The sequence below is a fragment of the Nelumbo nucifera genome, chromosome 2, assembly GCF_055504915.1.
Source record: "Nelumbo nucifera cultivar China Antique chromosome 2, China Antique-T2T, whole genome shotgun sequence".
NCBI classification, from domain to species: domain Eukaryota; kingdom Viridiplantae; phylum Streptophyta; class Magnoliopsida; order Proteales; family Nelumbonaceae; genus Nelumbo; species Nelumbo nucifera.
Window position 1 is genome coordinate 24,191,010 of NC_142650.1, and position 27,262 is coordinate 24,218,271.

The following is a 27,262-nucleotide window of genomic DNA, read 5'->3' on the forward strand; positions in this document are numbered from 1 at the left end:
AATTCAAGAGTTGTAATTTACATAATAATAAGAACCAGCAGACAAACAAAGGTTGTCAGCATTTAAGCTTTTGGACTTTTGGTGATTACTTAGGCAAATTGCTTGGTCGTGGTTCTATCTTTGAAAAGGTATTGACACAGTTTTGGCGCTCTTATGTATGAAGGTTTGTGATTTTTGGATGTTGTATGTGAAGTGAAGCCATTTTGTATGTCGAGCCACATTAACAAATTTATTATTTTTTTATGATCCACACCTGCACAAGCACACAGTATATCATTTCGCATTGGACGTGAGAAGAACTTTGTGTTTGTTTTGAGCTAAAAACTCATTCTGTAAATCGATTCTTTGAAGCTAAAAATTAGCTTCGTGCTTCAGAATTTTCGGTTCGTTCTTCAAATGGTAATTCTTCGGAACAGAAATTTACCTAAACATGGCTAGTGGCTAGCTCTGACAGGATCAATCAGCTCCATTTACGATCTAGTCGTCCCTCAAAAAAAAAAAAAAAAAAAAAAGCAAAATAGCATTTGGTGGGGTAATGAGATAAAGCTTCCTTGATGGTGGTTAATGTAATGGCCTTAGGAGGCTATCAATCAATTCTGCATCACTCGAGATTGCTAAGCAGTTCAGAATCTGAGCTGGGTTTCAAAGCATTGGTTTATTCTACCTAAGCCAGTGTATCAAAAGTTTGTTGGAGGAACTCATCTTCTCGCCATGGGATAACTGCTAGGTCCCGCGATCTGTTGAGAGTACAAATTGGGTTCAGTTGGAGAGGTTAATATCTCCGCCGTCTGATCTTTGTACCAGCCTGAGAATCCCGATATCGATCTTGAATTCAGATGGGTATCCATCTATACAGCACCCACATTTCTGAGTTTCTTCTCCTTTGGCTATTTTGCATTTTGTAGCTTTTCGTTCTTCGGTTTTTCTCCTCTCTCTCTCTCTCTCTCTCTCTCTCTCTCCCATTTGGTTTTAAATCTTATTTGGCGGGAAGTAGCGAAAACCAGGAGCGGACGGCGCAACGGGTGGTATCCGGCGGGCAGAGCAAAAGCCAGGATGTTGGAGGCTGGCTTTGTCAAAATGTTGTTGGGAACAAGGAATATTCCGGCGAAGTATGGTAGAGCGACGGCGTTCTGTCTAGACTAGAGTCTAGACTAGAATGGGTACGTGCCCGTTCTCTAGGCTGATAATCTCTAGGTGGGACCCGTAATACGATATTCTACGCGGAGATTGTACCATTAACTAAAAACTCAATTGATCTAATGGAGTAAAGGGTGTCGAAGCCACTACTGCGATTCAATCTAGATCGTCGTATTCGAATCTTCACCTGCCTAGATCAAATCAAAACGGGTAGAAACAAGAAACTGAAAGATTATATGCATTATACCATACTAAATCAAGATTCCCGAGTAATTTACATAAAATGCAAGGGCAATTTGGTAAGAGCAGACTCGTCACTCCTCAACGTTTAAACGTTGCCGTCATCTCTCCACTGTTCCAGGCGGCAGCAGCAGCAGCAGCAGGAGATAGCTAGCGGCTAGCGGGAGCAGAGAGAGGATTTCTTTCACACAGTCAGAAGCCAGTTTTCTCTGCCATTGGGAAGAATTTTGGATTTCTCTAACCCTAATTATTCCGAAAAGAAAAAAGAGTTATAGGTTTTGAAATCAAATAGCTGAACCCTAGATTTGGATGATGGTGGGAACGCTTGCGGGCTTGCAAGATCATCTCAAATTGGCCAAGGAATATGCCCTTGAAGGCCTCTATGATACGTCCATTATCTTCTTCGACGGTGCCATTGCTCAGATCAACAAGTAATTTCTCCCATTTCTAATCTTTCTATCTCTGTCATTTCCTTTCCCTCTTATTTATGATTCTTACTTGCTTAAGATTGTGAGCTTCTAGGTCTCAGTTGTTTAATCTTCTACCTTTTGAGTTTTAGCCAATGTTGGTCTCTTACTTCTGTTTTTGAGAGCTCAATTGGGAAGGATTCGGGAGGGCGAGCCAGTTTCCTTATTAATTTTAGAATTCTCAACTCGACAACTCCTATGGACCGTAAATTGGTTAAAATCTTCGACTTTGTCTATTTGGCAGGCACCTGAGCACACTTGATGATCCTTTGCTAAGAGCAAAATGGATGAACGTAAAGAAGAATCTTTCCGAAGAAATAGATATTGTAAAACAGTTGGATGCAGAGAGAAGGGCCTTCAAGGAGGTTCCTGGGACCGCACGCTCTTCATCGCCTCCTATACAGGCTAAATCATCGTTTGTCTTCCAACCACTAGATGAGTACCCTACTTCTTCAGGTGCTCCAATGGATGATCCAGATGTTTGGAGGCCGCCAAGCCGAGACCCAGGAAGCAGAAGGCCTACGAGGTCTGGTCAAGTGGGCACAAGGAAGTCATCACAAGATGCAACTTGGGCTCGTGGTTCAACAAGGGCAGGAACTACTGGTCGTGGAGCAAAGACTAATGCTTCAAGTAAATCTGGAGTCCGTTCATCCACTGCTTCTGGACTTCCTGGGAAGAAGGGGAACTCTTCAGGCAAATCTAACTCTGGCAAGGCAGATTCGGTGGTGAGTTTTATTGTGAATTATTTTCTGCCATATCTCCGTCCACTGGTGTGCTTTGGGTTTAATCTATGTATTAATATAACATAATGAAATGATTTAATTTATGTACAACACAATATGCATTACCTCTTCTTTCTTAGAATCTTACTGCTGGTTATATTTAAAGGATTCATGAATAGTAGAACCAAGTTGTGTAGGTAGGTTTGGCTTTTTTAATATCTTCACTAGAGTTTCTGAGTTAGAAATTGGAATCCTTTTTTTGTTGACATATGTGCAGTTCCATTTATCTGCATGTTTCCAAGTAGCATTATCATTGCAATTTATGCAGTTCATATTTGGGTAAATTTCTTAAGCCTCCACTGAGATTTCTGAAACTGGGAAAAGCCTATCCTGAAGTTACTGAAATGCATGGGTTGGTCCAAGAGAAAAAATTTTAATATTTTTTTCTGTGAACAGGTAATTTTCTTCCAGGGTCATATGTAGGTATGCCATCTATTTTACTTGGATGCTTCAAAAAGAATGCTGTATTCAGATACTTAAATGCTAACTTGGTATCTGTACCGTATATAGGGTAACATAGTAGCAATAAGGGATAAGACTTGGTTCGATTTGGCTATTCTCAAGCCAGCCAAGAGAGTCCTAACTTGAGCTTCTGAAGCATCAGCAGAAGCAGCGAACCCACTGAAAGCCCAAAAAACAGAACCCCCCTGTTGAGCCACCTCATCACTCCCTTCTCTCATTTTGACATCTCAGCATAATAGGCCCATCCCTCTTTCATCTATGTTTATCCCTTTGGATATCCCTTCCTAAAACTATTCCTATAATCTCTCTCTACCAAAATCTAATCTAATCTAGCCAAGTGGCACCACTATCCCCCACTTTCTCCTAAATTATCTATAATTCCTATCTATATATACTAAATTAATGTTATGCCACGTTAGATGGCTTCTTTGTGCTCCATTACCCCAAGGGAGCAATTCTAGAGGGGGTGCAAGATTCCCTCTAGAAGCCCATAGAGTTGCCACCTAGCATGGCAATCTCCAATTTTTTTGCCCAAGAAATTAGGAAAGTGAGAATGGGTAAGCCCACCTTCAAAATTCAAGTCTCTATCTACCAACTAAAAAATAGGAGTTACTAACTAAAAAATACGTGTGGTGAACTCCACTCCTAGAAAATTGTTAACTTCAAACGCGTCTCATCTAAACACATAGAGCCATTTTTTTTGAAGAATCAGAATAAAAATTTTCATTAAAATAGAAAAAGAGTCATACAACCCGGGGGGTGTTAAGATAGAGTCATCTACATTTGTTTTTTAGCTATTTTAATTGTTCATTTTTTTCAAAATTTTGGAGACACACACACACACACACACGTCTAAACAAGGTTTTAAAACCCAACCCGGAACCGGAACTATTCTATCCATCGGTTTCTGGGTCAGCGGTTCAACTGTTCAGTTCAAATGGACAGGCCATTCCAACTTAAAAATAAAAAAAATAGTTAAAATAAAAAATGGCCAAAAACTGTTGAATGGGTCTACGGTTTGACTGCATGGGTCAGCGGGTCATTGACAGAATCAATGGTTTTTGGTCAAGGGCCGGGTTAAGGGTGAAACGGAGCCGGTTGCCTAGACAGTTCCCAGGCCAAACAGTCCAACCGTCCAGGTCAACGATGGTTTGAAAATGCTGTGTCTAAATGTGTACATCAATATTTTAATTTTCCATGTTCAATATTTTACTTTTGGATTTTTTACAGAGGAGACTTATAGAAAAAGAGGGAAAACGGGAGTTGGTTGTGGGTTCTGATCTCATTGGATCGAGAAGGGGTCTTGAAAAGAGGAAAATGAGAGCTGGTCATTAGGTTTTGATCTCCTTTGATGGAGTGATCAGAGACAAGAATTTGATGCAGCTGAAGAAGAGCTCAGCATAACTCTCTTCCATGATCACTACAATGATAAACATTTTAGTATTACATGGGGAGAAAGTGTGTTTTTGTTTATAAACCTTTACTTACATGTGTAAAGAAACAAATGAAGATGCAATGGACCATCCAAAACTTCTACACGAAATATAATTCCTACCCATTACTGTTTCTACTAAGATCATCATTCAATCTCAAACTCAAAAAAAAAAAAAAAACGGTATTTATAAGTAATTTTGGTTTCAAAGAACGTCTATTGGTCATTAGTCATTGAAAAGAGAAGTGGTAGTTTAATCTTGAAGTATAATATTGCTTTCATTAGCTTATAAATTGGGTAGTTCAAAAGATGGATATGTATGAATAAAAAAAAGTAAACTATGCTGGAATCATGAAATATATTTACATTTTATTTTACAATGTAGAAATGCATTCTCCAGCTCAATATTCCTTCTCCATCTTCTTCAATTCCCATTAAATTTTGTTATTTTCTAACTTTTTTTTTTTAATTTCGGAATCAGCCACCTAAGATATTCAATAAACTTTTTGCTTCCCAAAGTAGTCTCTTCTTTTTTTCCAAAAACTTTCCTTTTTAGATAAAATTACAGATTGTATGAGATAAACCATTAGATATTAAATTAGTTTATTTTACAAAATAGATTAATGGGTAAATTGCTTTCCTCTAAAAAATAATGGGTAAATTACTTAAACTAATTGAGCAATTATCAAAGATATCTAATATATAGGAAGCTAATTAATTATGTTTTGGAAAGTATATTTAATTTAGTTAAACTTAAAGTTAATGTAATTTAGTTTAAGTTAATATATATATATATCATATTAATTTATATTTGCTTTAATAAAACCAGATTATTAGGTAAATTACTTAAATTAATTAATTATTTATCTTATGTTAACTACAAATTTACAATTGGAATATAAAGTTCCTAATTATGTTATACCCATATACCCTAATTATATGGGTCCCAATTGTAATAATTTCGACAATTAATATATTTGTATATAAATAGACTGTTACGTCATTAATAATTAATTTATTATTTACTATGATAAGCTTCAATTAATTTTAGTTAACTTGAGTAAAATACTTGGATTAGTTATTGCTTCATGTATTCTAGATTAATTATCCATTTGTTTAACTTCAATGGATTTTAATTAATTAACAATTCTGCATTGATGGGTAAATAATAGGCCACCTAGACATAACCTAAAAAATAATGCTTGGGCTTGGATAGGGATGACGATTTTCCCTTTCCCCATTATGGAGATTTTTCTGGCAAGGATGGGGATAGGTACAAAGATAGGGATGGCCATCGAGTGAAGTCTCCACCTTGACACGGCTTGACCTGACCCCAATATTGTTATATATTAAATATTTCTAAAATGTTATTTATATTTTAAATTTTGAAAATATATACATATATTAAATATTTTAAAGTATTATTTGAAGTGTTAAACCAAATTAGATTAATGGATTTTTTTCTTATTTAGTAAATCATTTTGCCAAAGCAAACCTTTAATTAAAATAAAAAAAGAATTCGGAGACTCAAGTCCTCAATGGGGAACCTATCTCCACATTGGGGATCAAATATGGGGTTCATTTTCCTCTCCGAAAGGGATTGAGGTCGAGGTGGGCAGTTACTTTGAAATTGAGGTTGATGATGGAGAGCATGGTCCCCACCTCGAACCTGACCCACTGACATTCCTAGATTAGGACCGATTTGCACAATTGAGAATTTTGTATTGGCTACTGTTACTTCAATTTCTCTTTAACAAAGCCCGTGCATCGCATAGGTTCCTACTAGTACTTTGACTCAAAGAAAATAACCTCTGATATTAACCAATGACTATGAAGGTTTAAGCACAATTAAACCACAACTAGGTGAATCAAAATACTATTCTTTTCCCATAAATGACATAAAATGGCCAAAATACCCATATGATCTAAAAATACAAAATTATATAAAAAATCATAAAAGCTCATGTCTGCTTGACTCAGTAAGATTTTCTTCTGTTGCTCATTGAAAAGAAAAAAGGTACAACCTAAGTTGAGGTGCAACTTGGGTTGGAATTTTGTTCAATTTTCAATGGACCCAAACCCTAACTCAAACCTGATGGTTGAGACTCTTTAAATCGGGCAACCTGACTTGCAGCCCTAAACCTAAGTGTTTGGTTGGTGTTAGTGCATGAAGAATTACCTTGTAGGTTCTCTATTTCAACATGCATTTTGTGCCTTTACCTTGCATTAATTTTTGTGCATTTTCTCTATATGCTCCATTCCAGATTCTCCTTCAGGTCATTTGCATTGTGGCTCCTAATATGTATTTGCAAATGTTATTAGAATGGTGATGCTGAAGAAGGAAAGCCAAAAAGGGGGCAGTATGAGGGGCCTGATCCTGACTTAGCTGCAATGCTTGAAAGAGATGTTTTAGATAGCACCCCTGGAGTGAGATGGGATGATGTTGCGGGATTGAGTGAAGCCAAAAGACTTTTGGAGGAAGCTGTTGTCCTTCCCCTGTGGATGCCCGAATACTTCCAGGTATTACAAATCCATCATAGCTGAATAAATATTAGTAAGATTCTTGGATCTGTTTTAACTTGGTAATATCAACAAGAGTTATAGAGGGACTATGAACTTGCAAAAGAGTTGAGAGGGAGGAAGAGTTGAGTTGTGTAGCATCCAGCTCCTCTAACCCCACCTGTCTGCTCACGAAACTGCAATCCTTTCTTTTGGTACAGGTGTGGTGAACCTTAACCAAAGATACTTTTCTATTTACTTGCAGGGTATTAGGAGACCTTGGAAGGGCATTCTTATGTTTGGCCCACCTGGTACTGGAAAGACACTTTTGGCAAAGGCAGTTGCTACTGAGTGTGGAACAACATTTTTCAATGTCTCTTCTGCTACTTTAGCTTCTAAATGGCGTGGTGAGAGTGAACGCATGGTACGATGTTTGTTTGATCTTGCAAGGGCTTATGCACCAAGTACAATTTTCATTGACGAGATTGATTCTCTTTGTAATGCCAGAGGGTAAGTCATAATTTTACTTTATCTTGTGGGGGTTAGAGATCTCTTTATTCCAATTGCCCTTTGTAGAAGCTATAGTAGTCTGAAGGATTTTTCAGTTGTTGTTTATAAATAGGCATTTGCATGGATCTCTGATTTCATACCTTAAAATGCTCTTGTGATATGTGTACATGCTTATACGACATAGAGTTTTCTGTTTTTGTTTTTTTCTATAACTGGAAATAATAGTGTTTTTTTCAGTAGATATGCTATAAGTTACTTAAGTCCTTGGAGTTTCTTCTGACAACTTGATTCTTTCAGGGCCTCAGGAGAGCATGAATCATCTAGAAGAGTCAAGTCTGAACTTCTAGTACAGGTGGATGGTGTTAATAACAGCTCCACTTCTGAAGATGGTAGTCGCAAAATAGTTATGGTCTTGGCCGCTACCAACTTTCCTTGGGACATAGATGAGGCACTTAGGTGAGATATCCTTCTACTGATTTGAAGGTTCCCCTGGTGATAGTCCTTATAATTTCCACTGCAATCCAATATCAGCATGCTTACCTTACCTTGCAAATCAGCAGTTTGTAATCATTTTAAATTTTGGTATTATGTGTTCTATTGTGTTTGGTCTGAATTTGATGTTAATGGAGTGCAGGAGAAGGCTGGAAAAGCGAATATATATTCCTCTTCCAAATTTTGAGAGCCGTAAGGAACTTATACGGATTAACCTAAGAGGTGTTGAGGTAATCTATTTTCTAACTTGTGTTTTGTTGTGGTTCATCTAACTAGTATATATATATATATTTTTTTTAACTTTGTTTTTGTCACTCCAAAACTATTAATATTTGAAAAATCAAACCTCAGTTCAGTCACCTTTAAAAGAACTGCAACTCAACCAAGCTGATGTTTTCAAACATGATTTACAAACAGAAAAAAAAGGAATGGAAATAATAGTGCATTTCTTTCACTTACAAAAAAAAAATAGTGCATTTCTTTCAGAAGAAGTTAGACTAGACCACCTATTGTGGATGATGTGCAGAATCTTCAGATTGATTCATAAAAAAAGGATATTTGATGTAGTGGTGAACTTAAAATATAATATCTGGTGAGATTTGGTTGTTTGGCCAAATTGTAATATAATGGCACTTTAATCAGGTTAGAAATCAGAAAAAAAACATGTTTATGATAATAGAACCAACATGTAGCCTTTCAAATTCAGAGGTGTTGCTCCTGCCTTTCTCACTATTGTTTATCTTTTCAATTGGTGCAATTTTTTATGGTTACCACCTTTGGTGTCTAAATTTTTTGCTTTATTCTTAGACCCTAGTTCTTGTTAAATATTCAAGTTTCTAGTGAAGAAATTATTCAAGTTAATTTTTAGTAGGGAAATATTTGCAATTTGTTGTAGCATTAGATGTTTTTTTAGTGCTTTCTCCCATGTATCTCATTTGCTTGTGTTCCCTACTGCCAAGTGATCTCTCAATTGTGCAGATAAAAGTTATCTTGTCCATAGGGATGCAACATGGAACTTGAGTTTTTGCATTGATTGGGCCTAAGTTTCCAGGCTGTAGGCTGGGTTTGGGCTAGAAAACTTGGGCCTGACCCGAACTTGGGTTGGGCTTTGGTTGAGGCCTTGGGTAGCCTGAGCTCTCGACCAAAGCCTGGCTCAATCCAACCTGAGCCCACCCAAACAAATACATAAATATATGTATTATTACTTAAATAAAAAATATCTTTTTTTTTTCTAATTATATATACATGTGTATATGTATAAAGTATGTATATATACATTTTTATTTTGTAAATGAAATTTGTACATGCTTTCAAACAATTTTACTCTTAAATTGGGTCATAAAGCCTAATAAAAGATGGCTTTGTAAATATATACACATAATTCTTTCAAACCCAGCTAACCCACCCAAGCCCGACTAACCCAGTCCAGCCCAGCTTGAGCCCGAGCCTAACCTGAATTGTGTTGGGTTGGGCCTGGGTTGATAAACTTGCGCTTAACCTTGGGTTGGGCTAGGCTTGAGCCCAAGATCTGCACGTTTAGGGTTGGGCTTGGGTTGGCCTTCAACCGGACCCAACTCGCCCGAGTTGCACCCCTACCTGTCCATAGTTTTCAAGGTGCCAAGGTGAGGCTAGGTGATAGAGGAGTGCCTTCTCACCTAGTTGCCTAGGCGGGCACCTAGGCGTCACCTAGGTGATGGGATTTTTTTGAATAAAAACTATGAATTGTAGGGTAATTCCCTAGGTTTCTTAGCAAGCAATGATCATCTTTCACTATTTATTACCAAAACAAATTATTGTCTATAATCTTCATAGAAAATGTATAACTTCATTTAAAACATAGAAAATCAACATAGTTCAAAATGCAAGAGGCGTGACGCGAGGCGTTCCACTACCTAGAGGCGTGAGGCGTAGTTCAGAATGCAAGAGGCGTAAGCCTCCTTAAAAGGAGGGGGGGGGGTTAGGAGGAGGATGAAGAGGAAGGGGGGATCTCATTTTTTTCTTTATTTTTAATAAAAATATTTTATATTAAGAATAATAAAGATGCATTATGCATAACATTAGTTCAAAGGGGGGCCGAAGGGGCAAGGGGCAAACCACTTTCTTTCCCCTTGTCTTTCCTTTCCTTTTTTCTTTTTTTTTTTTCTTCTCTTTCTTTTTCTTTCCCTTCCTTTTCTTTTCTTTTCTTTTCCTTTCCTTTTTTTTTTCTTTTTTCTTTTTTTTCTGTCTTTTTATATCAGATGTGCATGAGGCGTACACCTCTAGCACGCCTCATGAAAAAAGTGCAAGAGGCGTATGCCTCTTGCACCTGAGGCGTACGCCTCAGAGGTGTCAGCGCCTCTGGCATACGCCTTAGGGCGTTTTGGTGCGCCTTGCCTGGAGGCGCGCCTCCAGGCATACGCCTCCCACGCCTTTTAAAACACTGTTAGTATTTTAACTCAAATTGAATAATTTAGTTTAATAATGGCTGTTTTGTTATTATAATCTCAGAAAGTTTATATTAAGTATAGTATTTTAACTCAAATTGAATAATTTAGTTTAATAATGGCTGTTTTTGTTATTATAATCTCAGAAAGTTTATATTAAGTATCTAAGAGCACTGTGTAAAAAATACCTTGGCGGTTAAGTGAGGCGATCTTCCATGAGCACCTTATCACCTAGGTGTCACTCTACATGTTAAGCTACCTAGGTATTACCTGATTGTAGTAGTTAGGTAGTACATCCTAGAGGTAGTCACTCTTTTATAAGGCAATGGGTTGTTCTTGTATCATTTGGTGTAACAATAGCAAACATGCTTTCACTGGGTCATTTGGTTTTTTGTTTGATGGATAGCAGCATGTTTATGTTTTATTGGATGGTTGGTTGCAAGAAATGTTGTGGCTATGTGAGCTCCATAAAACCAAATCACCTAGGCATGCACTGGTTGGGTGATTTGGTTTATCCTTTAACTTATAGCATGTCTAGGTTTTTTAGAGGCGGCAAGAAAGTATTATGATTATGTGAACTCATTGCTCTACATGTTAAGCTATCTTCATATTTCTTGATATTCCTTGTAGAGGTGTCAATTGGACGGATTTGGTCCAACTCGATCCAGTCCAATGTGAGTCCACTTATAAATGGACTGGACCTAATCCAGTCCAAATCCAATACAAACCAAATCCAATCCAATCCATTAAAATGTAAATGGATTGGATTGGATCCAATCAAAACCGAATGAAATATCAAAAATTATATAAAAGCACTTTTAGCATTGAAAAAGCACTTTTTTAAAGTACTTTGATAAAATATTTTCATAAAAGTGCTTTTACAAAAGCACTTTATTGAAAGTACTTCAGAAAAGTGTTTTTGTAAAAGTACTTTTGTAAAAGCACTTTTGAAAAGTACTTCCATAGACTTGTAGAAGTGCTTTTGTAAAAGTACTTCCGCAAAAGTGCTTTCATAAAAGCACTTTTATAAAAGTACTTTCATAGAAGTGTTTTATAAAAGTACTTTCATAGAAGTGTTTTATAAAAGTACTTTCGTAGAAGTGTTTATGAAAGTACTTTCGAAAAGTACTTCGGAAAAGTGCTTTTGCAAAAGTACTTTTATAAAAGTACCAAGCACTTTTCGAAAAGTACTTCCATAGACTTACAAAAGTGCTTTTGTAAAAGTACTTTTATAAAAGTACTTTCGTAAAAGTGCTTTCGTAAAAGTACTTTTGTAAAAATACTTTCATTGAAGTGTTTTTATAAAAGTACTTTTATAAAAATACTTTTGTAAAAGTGCTTTCACAAAAGTTCTTTCATAAAAGTGATTTTTTAAAAGTGCTTTTATAAAAGTTCTTAGTGCTTTCATAAAAGTACTTCCGTAAGTTTTTTTGTAAAAGTGATTTCATAAAAGTGCTTGTGTAAAAGTACTTTTATAAAAGTTCTTTCATAAAAGTACTTTTGTAAAATTGCTTTCGTAAAAGTACTTTTGTAAAAGTTCTTTTATTAAAGTGATTTTGTAAAAGTGCTTTTATAAAACTACTGTAAAAGTGCTTTCATAAAAGTACTTTTGTAAAAGTATTTTTATAAAAGTGCTTTCATAAAATACTTTTCATAAAAGTGCTTTTATAAAAATGATTTCGTAAAAGTACTTTCATAGAAGTGATTTTATGCTGTTTTCAGTTTTGATTGATTTCAAATTGGACAAGGATTAATTTGGTTTAGGTCTAATTCAAACCAATAAGAATATGAACCAATTTATTTTGGATTGGCCCAATCCAATAATTATAATGGACCGTCCAGATCCGATTTGATGAGGTTTGGATTGTTTTGGATCCAAACCAAAACCGGTCAATTGACACCCCTAATTCCTAGTAAGGTATTTGATCCTAGATGTAATCTCCATTTTATCATATGATAGCGGGTAGTTCATGCATCACTTGGGGTAGAAACAACAAGAATGCATTCGTTGGGTAATTCGTCTTCCATTTAATTGATAGAATACTTATGCTTTATTGGAGGGTTGCAAAAAAGTGGTGTGACCATGTGAACTAATTGAAACCAAATCACCTAGGCATGAACTTACAAGGTGATTTGGTTTTAAATTTGATTATTAGCATGTCCATGACTTATTGGAGGGCCACAAGAAAGTGTTGTGACCACATGAACTCATTAGAATCAAATCACCTAGGCATGCACTCATCGGGTGATTTGGTTTTTCTTTTAGGCCCCGTTTGTTTGGGGGGGGGGGAGTTGGTCAATGCCCATGTTCTTTTACTAGTCAAGTGTGGGTCCCATGCATACAAAACTTTCCCTTGGTAAGTTTTTGGCAACCTACCTAGGTGGGTAAGTTACTCACCCATGGAAGGGGAAAATTGGCCAAACTGTGTTGGACTAGAATGTCCCTGCCAGAACCCAAAAAAAGGACCCTTTAGGAAATTTGCTCATTTACCCATCTGGCAAAAGAACATGTGTAAATGTACTTACCCTGTTAACATTTTACCAGGTAATACTTAACTGGCTAAATGCATTTGCTTAGGTAAGTAACTTACTGCCAAATGAATGGGGTCTTAATTGATTATAGGTTAGTGTTTTATTAGAGAGTCACAAGAAAGTATTGTGACGATGTGAACACATCATACATATATTAGTCTACCTTGGCAGTTCTTGATTGTCATAGTAAGGTAGTAGACCTTAGAGGTAGTCTCTATTTTTTCATATGTTAGCAGGTTGTTTTGTCTCATTTAGGGTAGGAGAAAGACATTACACTCCTTTGGTTATTTGGTTTTTCAATTGATTGTTAGCATTTCTATGTTTTAGTGTAGGGTTGCAAGAAAGTGTTGTGATTAGGGGTGCTCACGATTTGGTTAACTGAACCATGGGCTATTTTTTGAAATCAAACCTGTACTCAAATTGAATAATTTAGTTTAATAATCTCTATTTTATTATTATATATCAAAAAGTTAAGAATATAAACATATCCAAGAGCACTGTGTAAAGACTAAAAAATACCTTGGTGATGAAGCGAAGCGACCCTCCATGGGCACCTTATTGCCTAGTTGTTGCCTTGAGAATTTTGGTCCTCTCCTGTTTCTTTCTGAGGAATTATTCCAAAAGAATTTCACAATTTTTTTTTAGAAGGAAGATGTATGATAGATAACCCGCCATCTTTGTGGTTTAACAACATTTTCATGATTCAAAACAGTAACTATTGGGGTTTATTCCAATATTTTGGTTCACTAAAGCAAATTAGTAGTTGGGATTGTGGAGCTTCACAAAATGTAGTGTGGAGAGTGGGATTTTGACAAACCCAAGTTTATCTCTGTCTCAGGCTCGGAGTAACAACTAGCAACTTGTAAATCATGTACCTTGCCATTTAAGGCACCATCAAATTGTCAAACTGATATTCATGAGATTCTTTGGCGAGTTATTGCTGTTTGCAAAATGCTTCTCAGGGGAGAGTTAATGCTTATAATAGAGTTCATGATTTAGTACTTTTTATCAATCTTGATTCTGTTTCAAGATGTGTTATAATAGAGAACTCTTTCTTATTTGCTCTCTCTCTCTCTCTCTGATCTGATAAGGTGGCTCCGGATGTAAATATTGATGAAGTGGCCCGTCGAACAGAGGGGTACAGTGGAGATGATCTCACCAATGTTTGCCGGGATGCTTCCTTAAATGGCATGAGGCGCAAGATTGCAGGTAAGACACGAGATGAGATCAAGAACATGTCCAAGGAAGAAATCTCAAAGGACCCAGTTGCTATGTGTGACTTTGAAGAAGCTATAACCAAAGTCCAACCCAGTGTATCTGCAGCTGACATTGAAAAACATGAGAAGTGGTTTTCTGAATTTGGATCAGCATAAAACCAGTAAATGTCGATCTTGGTTGATTGCTCCTTCCTCTTGATTCTTCCAGTATCTTTGGTGTTGGTACTCTGATTTTTTCATTGAAAAGATATAAATGTGTTGTTCTATTGTATCTCTAAACTACTCATGTATTGGTCTCCCGGAAAGAGAAAGAGGGGAAATGGAGAAAATTTTGATGTAATTAATCGTGTTCTAAACTTTATTAATTGATATTGATTTACTGGTAATGGGATTCATTTCATCCTTTTCACTGTTTAACGCCCTAAAAGTAAGGATCTGATTCTGATTCTTTTTTTTTTTTTTTTCCTTTTAGTAAAGGGGAAGAATTGGTAGAGGCTGCACCTTTTTCCATGCTCGGACATTTGACATTGACCTTTGCTAAAGCTCTTCCATATTTTTGCCATCTGATTAGTCACAATAAGAAAACAAAAGAGAGGAAAAGAAGAAAAAGCCACCCGATAGGTGTTGACGTGTTGTAAATTGATTGTGTGCTTACTAGATTGAGATTCTTTTAAGTAGGAATAGGCATCCGATTGTATAAAGAGTCCTAGCAAGAGGAAATGCATTTAAAAGATAAAAGCCCCTTTTTGGGAGTTTTTATTGGATAAATAAGTGATTATCTTAATAAGCACTGATATGAGTGTTTTGGTGAAGTGTTTTTCTTTTTTAAATGCTGTTAGGTATTTTGAAAATTACATGGTGGGCCAAGACAAGAAACGCAATAAGTTACATTTAAAACAAATTCCTTGAAAAACAGCCAAATTTTTTTAGTTTCTGCAAAATGGACTTATTTCCTGAAAAAAAAAACACTTATTTGGGCTTATTTCTCCAACACATGTAAGTGCTTATTGGTGTGGTGTTGGTCTAAAAATAAACACTCTCAAACGGGGGCAAATGAAAAATTATAGAAACAAAGGTAAGAACTTTTGAAATCTATATACCAAATAGCCACCCCAGTTGATTGTTATGGCTTGACAAAAATCATTCCTCATTTATTATGCCATTAGTTGCTGTCAGCATGTGATCACATATGATGTTTCAAGTATTTCTAAAACTGTTCTTCTGTTTGACTTGACTTTAAATCGATGGCCATTGTGATTTCCTCTGTAATGTATGTAAGGGGCCGTTTGATGATGGCTGATACTTGTACTGAATAATGACTTATTGCTTTGTGTTTTGGTTTTAATGAATAAATGTTTATATAATAAACATCCCAATTTCTTTATCTTTATTGGTTGAGACGAAGGATATACTAAACTGCATGAGCAATAGAGCGACCCAACTTGAGCTTGACCTCAATAGTCAGTTGGTCACTTCATTCATGAACTGATTAACTTGATTACTTGAGCTCTCATCAACCCAACGTGAACTTCATCCATTAATGAGCTTACAACTTATCTACTAAAAGATAAAGCAAGTCGGCACTTCAACTGTTTCCAAATAGCTCTTAAATGTTCACTAAATTTTCATTATTTTCAAGTCAAATAAAAAATGACGTATAGCCTAGGCTAGAATTAAAATATCGATATTTCCAATGCATATTGATATGACCGTTACTCTCCGCTTTTATTTTTTGATTTTTTAATTTTTTATTTTATAAAAATTAGGGGTTTGGGTAATAGACCTCCAGTATTTTAAATTTTACAAAAATTTTTTATATCATTGCATTCAAATGTATTTAGATAAATGTTCATTTGGCTAACAAATTGACCATCTTACAAATCAAGATTGTTAACCTGGATTGGAAGATCAGGCATTAAATATCCTTCTAAAAACCACCCCTGTTAAATACTGTATCCCTCAATAATTTTCTTTTTTGAAAGTAGACATCAATTTTTTTTTTTAATTTTGTGACAAGTGGCAACTTCTAACGGGGCTCAAATGTTACTAAATACCCATTTCATCTGGTTAGGCTTATGAGCTTTTTTCTGTCGTGGGAAATTGGCCTCATAAATGAGAAAATGGGAATCACACGAAACGAATCCCCTGAAAAGCTCACGTTAGCGTGGGAAATGCGTCCTGTGCCATAATCTAATCAGTCTAATATTGACATAACCAACGGCCTAACCTTTGACAAAGAGGAACAGGGAGAGAGATTGATGGCGTCGTTCTTGGTAAAACAACCGTCGGTTCTCTTCTCCAGGAGTCCGGACTACAACTTTTTACCGTTTTTTGTCTCTACTAACACCGACGTGGATGACGAATCCTGTTTGTTATACATTAACTCTTCCATAAATGCATCTAACAAATCTCAACGACCGACCCGGTTGGTCACTCTGTAAGTCCCAACAAGAACAACACAACGCAAGTCCGTCTATCTACCTTCTTCTTCTTCTTCTTCTTCTTCTTCTTCTTCTTCTCCTTCTTCTTTTAATTTCTGGGTCCAACATGGGCTACCTGGGTCTCTATCTCCTCCAGCTTCTTCTCTTCGTTTCGTTCTTTGGGGCTTACAGAGCTGACTTGCAGGACTCTGTGATTGGTAATTCCTCCTTAACAATGTTTAATTTCTTTTTGTGCACTACTGGGTGATGTGGAGATTACAAGTTCATTTTGTGTGTTTAATGATGCTGATCTTCTGGGTGTTGTTTGATTATTGTGCACTTAAAAAAAGCAGATATCTCCTGCGCTTTAGTAAACTGTGGAGAAGGAGTTTGCAAGGCTTCGAATGGTACCTTACTTGGTTTCGACTGTGAGTGTAATCCTGGATGGAAGAAGCTCCAGATTGGACCCATGTCCTTTCCTTCCTGCATCATCCCCAACTGTGAGTCTCTCTCTCTCTCTCTCTCAAGCAAAACACAATCAATCCATTAATTGGGACTGAATCAGTCTTTAGGCAAGATTAATTGTTAAATCGTTTCAAAATTTTCCTTTGGCACACGCTACACAAAATCAAACAACAGTTCTTTGGCACACGAGACCGGACTTGGTTTGGTCCGTCCAAATAGTTGCGAGGGATATTTATTGCATGTTGGCTTTACCTAACAACTAAGGTGTGAAGTTTTTGAGTTTAGCAGTTCGTCTAACACCTCAAAAACTTGCAAATGTGAAAGAAAGACAACTTGGTTGGAAGGTCAATTGGCTTCACTGTTCACACCCCGTCAGCCCATATGCCCATAGGTCCTTCTGAGTTATGTACTGCATAAGACTTCGGAGAGTTCTATTGCATCAGCTGTTGAAGACAGGGTGATGAACACCTCTGATCGGCCCAGTTAGCATCTCTCGCTGCCTCGGCCAATCACAGTTCTTCAGCACCAAATCCTTATTTGGCTTTTTAGGCAAGGGCTATAATTACAAGAAGACCCTGCACCAGCTTCATTCGAAGATAATTTGACTACAAAACCCATTTATTAGCATTATCAGCATTGGAGCTGTCCTTTCTCCACTGTTTTGAGTTTCAAGGTGTAGAAGAAAATGCAGACTGGATTCAAATGTCCAATATATATAAGACCTTACATTTGTGGTATGTGGATATTGATAAAATAACACTTTCCAACTGAGCTACAAACTTGGGTCCCTATTCTTGAGTCTTCTTTTTTTTTGGGGCAAAGCTGAAAACTTTATGTCAGGCAACATCTGCAGTACTTTGGAGGGCTCATCCGGGAAAAAAAAAGATTGCTAGCTTAGATAAAAGATTGCAAACAAAAAGGATTATTTACATCATTGAAAAGCTTAGATAAAAGATTGCTAGCTTTATTGGATTCCCTTGGTATGTATTCAATTATTCATATATAGTAGCAGAGCCAAAAAAGTTTGTTAGGCCTTCAATCTCTGGAGTGTTGTTACACCAAGCTTCATGTGGGCTGGTATCTATTTTATTGATGCAATCAATTGCTAACTTGAGTCTGGGTTTAAGGCCTTTTCTTAATTTCCATGTTTTGGCTTTGGTTAGATCCTACTTATTCCCTTCATTTACCAAGACAGAGATAGCCTGAACTGTGTCTGGTTGTTTGCAAAAGAACAAACAAGCTTTCTTTGGCAGTCCTTATAATACAGGCAATGCTTCCCGTGAGGCCTGGAGAGATCCATCTGTGTTGATACAAGAAGGCACCATCAATTTGGAGGATACCATTCACATCACACTATCTCAGTAGGTTCATAAATGACTTCAATGCCCAAGTTGTCAAAAAAGGGATAAAACTTTCCTATTAAGACGTATTTCCTTATTGCTTCTTGAATCTTACATTGGTTTGTTCAGCTAAGAATTAACAACATAAATCTGATTTTCTAGTTAATTTTGTTTCACTGGGAGAAAGAAATTGATGATGTAATCTTGGGAAAATTTGCAGGTACAATTGACTTTACATGTGACAGCAGCCGCCCATCTCCTCCGCCACCACCACCTTCTTCTCCTACATCTGTGTGGGAACCACATATCTTGGACCGTAATTTCATCACACACAAGCATATTTTCATTTAATTTGCTTTCTAGTTATGGAATATATTACCTAAATACACAATTAGATAATTTTGAAGCTCGGGCTCAAACATAGTGTATATTGAAATTACCAACAATTCTATGGTACAAAAACACAGTTTTTGGTACCAAGTACCATGGAATGTGCTTCAAGCTTTAAATGTTGCACGGTGAGCAATTTAGTGTTATGACCTGTCACTGGTGGAGTGCTACAGCATTGGGATATATGGGGTACAACATTACAGAGATCAAGTTGCAATATTTACAATTTGATGTTCATTCTGTGATTCCAGAATGAATTTGTGTTAAGTCTTTCATTTGCTATTTCTGTTTTCTAATTTACTCGAATAAATTAGAATATTCATTCATTGATGTAGTGGCATATTACTTGTTAAATGGTTCTACAATTTATGTCTTGCAAGTTTAAAACGAAAATATAGTAGTGCCTTGAATTTTTTGTATTCTTTTGTTCCTTCTTATAAAAAAAAAATTGTAATTTACATTTTGTAGCTTGCGCCTTGATTTGGTGTGGTGATGGGAGCTGTATAACAAATGGAACTGGGCACATGTGCATTTGCAATGAAGGATCAGCTAACTTGTTGAATATGACAGCCTTAGCCTGTTTCAAACAATGTAAGGTTTTTTCCTAGTTTTTCCGTTAAACTAAATGTACTAGTGACAAAATGTTGATTACAGAATAGTTCTATTTTACTGAACAACATCAAGTCAAAAAAGGTTCAGATACTGCACTTTTGTCTCAAAACAACTAATAGATTGATTATACGTAGGACTTTTTTACACTCAATTGGTAGAATATTTTGGATCTTGTACATATTTTATTTGAAGAGTCAAATCCTAGCACCAGACACTTCTCTTGCCTTCTTATTTAGATAACATTACGTGATGTTTTTAAATGTATCATACATTTTCATCAAGTCAAATTGTTCTTTTTCTTTTCTTTTCTTTTGGTAGGCTATTTTGGAGCAGATTGTTCCTCCCTTGGGCTACGCCTTGGCAGTCCACCTCCAAGTCCCAGTTCTAATGATTTGTCGACAAATGGTATAAGCCCCAGTTCGAATGTTTCCGTGAAAAATGGTATATATAATAATACTATTACTATTGTTTTAGGAGATATAGTTCAAAACATTATTTTCTATTCTGAAAGCTGGCAGATAAATAATTGATTCTCTACTCACTGAATCAATGAATTTCTTATGTTTTTTCATGTAGGATCAAGTGAAGTGTCAATCTGCTCAAGGAATCAGCAAGGACTACTACTATTATTATCAGCTATACTTCTGTGGATTTAGAGAGGAGCTTTGGAAGAGAGCCATTTTTGCATTCATTACTTGTTACGGAAGAAAGTTCATACATGTTTCATTTGTAATGGATATAATCAATATTAATTTTCAATCTTTAATTATATCTTATTGATTATGATGCAAATGGTAAATGATGACATTAATATCATTTACAGTAAATGATGAACTAATTGAATCTGTTCACTCTTTCCTAGTTACACCTAGGAAACATATCTGACCATGAATTTCCATCTTGCAGCTTAGCTGATGGGACCAAAAGGACATCGTATATTTGCCACATCATACTCTGTTCATATGAAAAGCTCTAGAACCACAGACCATGAATTTCCATCTTGCAGCTTAGCTGATGGGACCAAAAGGACATCATATATTTGCCACATCATACTCTGTTCATATGAACAGAGTATTACTTGGTAAAAGAAACCACTTTCTGGATTTTTTTTTTTGTGGGGATAGACCACTGGTTGTTGGAGTTTAAAGTATTCCATCAAGTTTTAGTCCTTTTTTTTTAACAAATTAATTTCTGCAATCTACATTTCGTGAGATAAAGTGAATATCTGGTGGGGAAAAGAATTTTTATACCTTATACAGTGCAGAGACCAGAGTTGACTATTTTATCCCAGGCATTGATAAGATGCACTGAAACTCTACAGTCAGGACTGGAGAGGAAAATTCTGTAGAACTATTGGATTATACTCTTTTTGTCTAGGTGCATGGAGCCCGCAGTCCTGTAAAGGAAAATACTGGAGTAGAATCTTCTAGCTTGGACATTGATAAAATCAACTGATAGCTCATTCATGATTGGAGATTTTGCACTTTTGGGTCGTAATCCTTTTCCTCATTGGGTGAATCATGATGGCATATCCACACATTTTACCTGGAAGAGCAAGGGATGGGACTTGGGAACATTCCATTGTAGACAATTAATTTGATTTGTCCATATACTTCGAGAAAACTATCAAAACCAAACATAGCCTAAGTGTGTGGTTTTCTTCTTGTCAATAAATTGCCTTTTCCTTTGCAGAGGATTCCTAAATGGAAGAGATGTTATTAGTTATTACTGGGTAAGCCTGGAGTCTGTATGGCCTTTTGTTATTTCAGTATGGTGAAGCGGCTAATCTTCTGAAGCTCTCTGATAGAGTCCACTCTGTGACATTAGATAGTTATTTAAGCACCAGTTAGGTTACAGATGACCTACTTGCACCAGCTTTTCGGTTATATTGTTAACCTTTACTGTTTTGGGTTGAGTTTGGACTATTCTGGGTGTATCCAATACCATATCTATACACGTACCTATACGGGTTGAAAAATCCAAAATTTGCCTTCAAACAAAAAAAGTTGCCCTGTCGGAGTGGACAGGTGGCAAGTTATAGGCCCGTTTTTAATATAATATTTATATTATAAGTATGAGTAAAGTTGACTTGGATGTATTTTCATTAAATTGCCATTAGGGGTGTCAACGGTTCGATTAACCGAACCATGGCCCCTTTTTGTAAACCGAATGTGGTACTGGTTTTTTCGTTTCGCCAAATCAAAATCGAACCGGTACCACCGGTTAATCGGTCCATTGGTTTCGGTTTTTGATCAGTTCGGTTTTTCGGTTTTTAATATTTATAATATATTATATAAATATATGTATTATATTATATTATAAATAATAAATGATATATAATATATTATAAATATCTAAAAAATATATAATATATTTGTAAATAGATCATTATAAATATAATATAAGTATATATTTATATATTTATATATAATGAATATATATTTATATAAAATACATAGAAAATATGTGACATATATTATTATATATATATAAATATATATACCGGTCGGTTCGATTAACCATCGGTTTTTTTATAGGTTAATCAAAAACCGAATCGGCCCTTCGGTTTTTTAAAAATTCAGAACCGAAATTGAACTGACCGATTCGGTTAACTGCATTTTGCGGTTTAATTTTCTTGGTTCGGTTCAGTTTTTTCGGTTTTTCATGGACACCCTAATTGCCATAGGTTTATACAAATAATTTTTAGTTTATTGTATTCATAAACTATAATATTAAAGTCATTTTTAGCATATTTTATTAATATATTTTGATTGCTTATAGTCCAATTCATTTATACAATTTAATATCCAATATAATCAAAATTCGATTTGAGTTCGATGGATACAATCTGATCCGAATATAACGTTTCGAACTTGGATCTACTTATATCCATCCGATCTGTTTGTAGCTCTAGCTATGCAGATGCAGCCTATGCTGAATGGGATGCAATGGGATCGGATATTGATGTAGGGTGATTTGGCACAACCTAATAATTGAGAGACACGTGGACACGGCCTAACTAGCAGAACAACAGCTCATCCCGACGTACCCAAGTTAGTGACGGACCAAGCTCGGATAACCGAACCACCTCGGGGTAGGCCCACTTCGGAAGCAAATCCACCTGGGGACAAGTTCACTTCGGGGCACGATTGCATTAAGATCACTTCGGTTACCAGGCACCTCGGCGTTCGTAACAGGTCGGACCCATGTGGCATTAGTTCGAGTAATATTGACCGACCTCCACATGATAACCCCGAAGATCTCGTCACCGGATTCCACGTTTCACGGGATCACGCCTCGTGACAGCTGGCCTTATCTCCTCCGACTGATTCGAACGGCAGCGATATGCCTTATCGGCTGGCGACGTTATCTCCTATTAATTCGGTAACGGGCCTCATCACGGCAAGAATCCCGGAACCACTCCAAAAAACCCACGAGGACTCCAGTATATAAAGACCCCAACCCTTTGGGGGCAAAGGTACGTATAATCACTGTTCACTAGCTCTCTAGCTTTTCTAATTACATCCAGCTCACAAGTTACTAACTTAAGCATCGGAGAGACCTCGCTGCGTAAGCACCCCCAGGTTCTCTGATTCTCTCTGTGCAAATCCACCACGTCCGTCATCTACTGGAAGCCAAATCATCTCTAACTAGGGGCATATCAATCCCTTTCGATCCGATTTGAATTTTGCTATATGTACGATTGATACAATCTGATTCGAATATAAACGATTCGAACTTGGGTCTACCAATATCCATCAAATCCTTTTTTTAGCCCTAGCTGGCTAGCTATGCCGAATGGGGTGCAAATGGATCGGATATCAATCCGTTTCGATTCGATATGTTATACCGGGTTCGGATATCCGTTTGAAGACATGATCAGTTAGGCTGTGTTAGGTTTGAAAGAAGGTAGGAAGGTTGTATTATTGTATAGGTTTTCCTATCGTTCGCTTCCTTTCCCAACGTTTTCTTTCAAACCAAACATAGCCTTAAGTTATCGAATTTGTATATCCGATAACAAAGGACAACGAACTTCTTCCCTGACCCTCTGTCTCTATTCCTTATTCAGTAAACCTAATCCCTTGAGCTGCAGGTTTAAAGTTAACTAAACAAACGTCGTGGGCTCGTCGAGTCGTCGTCGGACTCGCCGCTTGTCGGTTGCTGCTGCCAAACGTTGAATACAGAGTGGTTGCAGCCATGATGTTACAGTTCTCACACGTTGAATACAGATTACAATTACAGAGTACCTCCCACAAGTCCTTCTCGTACGACGTTTGAGATGCAGATAGCTGCTGATCAAATGTTATTCTTGCTTTAGGTAATATATACGAAAGGCATTGGACAAGCTTGGAGACATGGATGAAGAGGGCATAGGACATGCTTGAAGAAATGATTGAACGATGGATTCAATCTGAAGTCTTATGGTTGTACTATGTGGTGTTTGTCATGTCAAGGAGTAATGCAATCTGGTGGCGGATATGGTGCTAATCTTGTCCATAAAGCATGCGAATGTTGGTTGGTTATACGAGTAGGAGGAGATTTCCATGCTCATGCTCAACCAAATTGCAGATAACGGACCAATCATTGGGTAACGTTGTTATCCTTTTACCTTCTCTACTTGCTTTACGAGGGAAGAAACCAAAACCTAAGAGGAAATAAGAACGAAACTTCATGCATTAGTGAGCTAGTTTGCTGCTTTGTAGGGATTAATGTTGGGTCTTACTGCTCTTACCGTCCTTCGAACCAGAAGAAACCTCAACTTCTCCACTACTTATAGGCTTCTCTACGACCAATCATGGATCTCTGTTCCTCTAAATCCCCCCATGAATTGGCCTGTACAATCACAACACGCCAAAACACAGCCCATGTTGCAGCCACCATCCACCTCCTTCCAACAGCACTGCCAACCACAAGAGCAGACAGATCATCAAAGAGAAAACCCTGACTCGAACCTTTTCCAAAAGGACTGTGCCACCATCTGCAACCTGCTTAGGGACCCTAACCTCTCTGCTGGCCCAACTTTCGAAGCTGCTTTAAACCAAACTGGCATCAAACCAAGTCCAATTTTGTTAGAGGCAATATTCAACCACTTAGATTATTCCCCTAAACCACTCTACACTCTCTTTCGCTGGGCTGAGCATCAGCCCTCCTATTGCTCCACTACTCCTGTCTTCAACTCCATGATTGATATCCTTGCAAAGGCAAGAGAATTTGATTTAGTCTGGTCTCTGATGCTTGAATGTCTTAACTCTAACGTGAACCCATCATTGATCTCTAGTGATACCTTTGCAATACTCATGAGACGCTATGCTCGTGCAGATATGCCCCAGGCCTCTATTCGAACTTTTGAATTTGCACATAAATCTGACACAGTCCATAGGTTGGATTTGAATTTGGACTTGTTTGATGTATTGTTAGATTCCCTTTGCAAGGAAGGACATGCCAGGATTGCTTCAGCGTATCTTGATCAAAGGAAGCAACTGGAACCTGGGTGGATTCCAACAATAAGGGTTTACAATATTCTCCTTAATGGATGGTTTCGGTCAAGAAAGCTTAAGCAGGCTGAACGACTATGGGAAGTGATGAGAAAAGAGAATGTGGCTCCAACTGTTGTAACTTATGGTACCATTATTGAAGGGTACTGCCGGATGCGTAGAGTTGACCAGGCAATTGAATTAATTGGAGAAATGAGGAGAGAAGGGATTGAGCCCAATGACATTGTCTGTAACCCAATTATTGATGCTTTGAGTGAAGCTGGGAGGTTTAAAGAAGCATTGGCAATGATGGAACGACTCTCAATTTCAGATTCAGGTCCCACTGTCTCAACTTACAATTCTCTGGTCAAGGGTTACTGCAAGGCAGGAGATCTTGTCAGGGCAAGTAAGACATTGAAAATGATGATTGGAAGGGGATTTGTCCCGACCCCAACTACTTACAATTACTTTTTCCGGCATTTCTCAAGATTTGGAAAGATTGAAGAGGGAATGAACCTGTACACTAAGATGACTGAATCAGGCTATGTGCCAGATCGTCTCACTTACCATCTATTGATCAAGATGTTGTGTGAACAGGGGAGATTGGATTTGGCTGTTCAAGTTAGGAAGGAAATGATGGTCAGGGGGTTTGATTCAGACCTTGCCACAAGCACCATGTTGGTCCATTTGCTTTGCAGATTACATAGATTTGAGGAGGCAGGTGAGGAGTTTGAGGACATGATCCGGAGAGGGATTGTGCCTCAGTACCTTACTTATCGGAAGCTGGTTGAAGAACTAAAGAAATCAGGAATGACAGAGATAGCACGGAGGATTTCTGCTCGAATGGCTTCTATTCCACATTCAAAGAAATTGCCAGACAGATATAAAGAAGGAACAGATGGGTCACATGAGTTCAGATCATCAATAATGCGGAGAGCCCAAGCAATGTCTGACATTCTGAAAACTTGTAAAGATCCAAGGAAACTCAGAAAGCTTAGGTGCTCATCTAATAATGTTGTTGAGAGTGCAAACATCTTAGTGGAGGATATAAAAAGAAGAATTAATGGAACATGAAACAATAGATGTTTTAGTGTTTGGGGTCAGAAAAGAAAAGGCTCTTTAAATGACTATGTGATTGTCCTTACTTTTTTCACTCAGAATGATTATATGTGTGTGTGTGACTATGTGTTGGGGTGGGGGGGGGGGGGGGGGGGGGGGGGGGGGGGGGGGGGGGGAGGGGAGGAGATAAGTCCTGCCACTTTGGACCACCCTTAGGCGGATATCTTATAGAACTTTATGATGTTTGAACGATTATGAGATCCAATAGAAGTCAGTGAAAGAGAATAAACTCTTTAGCATTTGTTAAGAAAAGAGAAAAGGGGAAGCTAACAAGTTTGGATTTTAGTGGTCTAAGGGTGGAGGTAAAGAAGAAAGAAACAAAACAATCCTCTTTACCTTTCTTCTTCGCTGGCGCTGCTCCTGTTGCCACCGCACAGGGTTATAGAGAAAAAGCATACAGAAGATCTACCCTGTCTTGAGATGATTTCTTATTTCTTCAATTTCTTCCGAGTTGTTTGTAAATATGGCTGTATAAGTTGACATTTTCTTTCAATTTCATGGGAACAAAAGAGGTGGATATTGCTGTTCCAATCAAGATTGTGCCTCAATTGGTGAAAAGTGTCAGATGGAAAATTACCTAATTGCTGAAACTGAAGGGGGTCTTATTGGGGTTGGACCAAACAAGATGTTAAAATTCAAGTGAACATCAAAGAAGTAAGGAGGGCTTAGTTGTGTCTTGTTGTTGCTTTGGGTCATAGTAGTAAGGGTGGCGCATTCAAGGGTGGAATTGGATTGAAGTTTTAATTCTTTTTTTAGTCTATGTTCGGGCTTGGTTGTTTGTCTTGTGGTGCAGGTTTGTTTTAGCGAGTTCTTCATTTCCTCGTGTTTCAGATTGTGGATTTCTCAGGTTTGTTCCTTTTGGGTTTGTAGTGTGGATTTCTTTTTGGTAAATTTGGAACAATCGATGTAATAATGGAGGAGCTAGATCTATTGCACTATTCCCCTTTCCAAATGGAAATTCCTTTGTTTTTGTAAGCAGTGAGGGAGCTCGACTATAGTGTGGTTCTTTTGTGGGATCTGTTTTCTTGCCTTGTTTATCTCTCTCTCTTGACTTCTAGTCACTCTCCTTGTATCTTCTCTTTTTGTTTTAATAAAATCTTTTTATTTTATTACCAATAGAATAAATAAACAAGAAAGTGTAGGAGATCTGCGCCCATTCAGATCTAAGGATCATTGTTCTTTTGATTTTGCTTTTCCATTCAATGATAATTTTTTTTTTTTTTTCCACTTTCTGGATTTATTGTTTCTG

At 37.2% G+C, this 27,262-nt stretch overlaps 3 protein-coding genes across 6 annotated transcripts; all 3 read left to right on the forward strand.

The window, feature by feature from the left end:
• The first annotated feature begins 1,495 nt into the window (after positions 1 to 1,495).
• On the forward strand, positions 1,496 to 14,579 carry ERH3 (P-loop containing nucleoside triphosphate hydrolases superfamily protein). 2 transcript variants are annotated; one of them, XM_088899228.1, is made up of 7 exons: positions 1,496 to 1,808; positions 2,089 to 2,569; positions 6,843 to 7,040; positions 7,285 to 7,529; positions 7,827 to 7,985; positions 8,164 to 8,251; positions 13,815 to 14,579. In XM_088899228.1, the coding sequence occupies exons 1-7, from the start codon at positions 1,687 to 1,689 to the stop codon at positions 13,830 to 13,832; spliced, it is 1,311 nt and encodes a 436-aa protein (XP_088755354.1). In that variant the 5' UTR covers positions 1,496 to 1,686; the 3' UTR covers positions 13,833 to 14,579. The 2 variants fall into 2 exon arrangements, with proteins under 2 accessions (XP_088755354.1, XP_019052966.1); XM_019197421.2 differs by having other exon boundaries at positions 14,068 to 14,579.
• A 1,856-nt stretch (positions 14,580 to 16,435) lies between these two features.
• Positions 16,436 to 20,993, forward strand: LOC104595269 (uncharacterized). Of its 3 annotated transcripts, XR_002022565.2 has the most exons (7): positions 16,440 to 16,831; positions 16,967 to 17,113; positions 18,639 to 18,734; positions 19,277 to 19,399; positions 19,739 to 19,861; positions 19,997 to 20,140; positions 20,327 to 20,993. XR_002022565.2 is itself a non-coding variant. In XM_010255934.3 (6 exons), exons 1-6 carry the CDS (start codon positions 16,588 to 16,590, stop codon positions 20,074 to 20,076), a joined length of 777 nt encoding a protein of 258 aa, XP_010254236.1. In that variant the 5' UTR covers positions 16,436 to 16,587; the 3' UTR covers positions 20,077 to 20,203. The 3 variants fall into 3 exon arrangements, 2 of the variants coding, with proteins under 2 accessions (XP_010254236.1, XP_010254235.1); XM_010255934.3 differs by lacking the exon at positions 20,327 to 20,993 and having other exon boundaries at positions 16,436 to 16,831; positions 19,739 to 19,825; positions 19,997 to 20,203; XM_010255933.3 differs by lacking the exon at positions 20,327 to 20,993 and having other exon boundaries at positions 19,997 to 20,203.
• A 2,360-nt stretch (positions 20,994 to 23,353) lies between these two features.
• Positions 23,354 to 26,098, forward strand: LOC104595270 (Pentatricopeptide repeat (PPR) superfamily protein). The gene has a single exon (XM_010255935.2). The coding sequence runs from the start codon at positions 24,130 to 24,132 to the stop codon at positions 25,966 to 25,968; it is 1,839 nt and encodes a 612-aa protein (XP_010254237.1). The 5' UTR covers positions 23,354 to 24,129; the 3' UTR covers positions 25,969 to 26,098.
• The last annotated feature ends 1,164 nt before the right edge of the window (positions 26,099 to 27,262 follow it).

Coding starts and splice junctions, on each gene's coding strand:
- ERH3 (XM_019197421.2), top strand. CDS start 1,687: ATGATGGTGGGAACGCTTGCGGGCTTGCAAGATCATCTCAAATTGGCC. Junction 1,809..2,088: donor GCCATTGCTCAGATCAACAA/GTAATTTCTCCC, acceptor TCTATTTGGCAG/GCACCTGAGCACACTTGATG. Junction 7,041..7,284: donor GGATGCCCGAATACTTCCAG/GTATTACAAATC, acceptor ATTTACTTGCAG/GGTATTAGGAGACCTTGGAA.
- LOC104595269 (XM_010255933.3), top strand. CDS start 16,588: ATGCATCTAACAAATCTCAACGACCGACCCGGTTGGTCACTCTGTAAG. Junction 16,832..16,966: donor CTTGCAGGACTCTGTGATTG/GTAATTCCTCCT, acceptor TAAAAAAAGCAG/ATATCTCCTGCGCTTTAGTA. Junction 18,735..19,276: donor GGAACCACATATCTTGGACC/GTAATTTCATCA, acceptor TACATTTTGTAG/CTTGCGCCTTGATTTGGTGT.
- LOC104595270 (XM_010255935.2), top strand. CDS start 24,130: ATGTTGGGTCTTACTGCTCTTACCGTCCTTCGAACCAGAAGAAACCTC.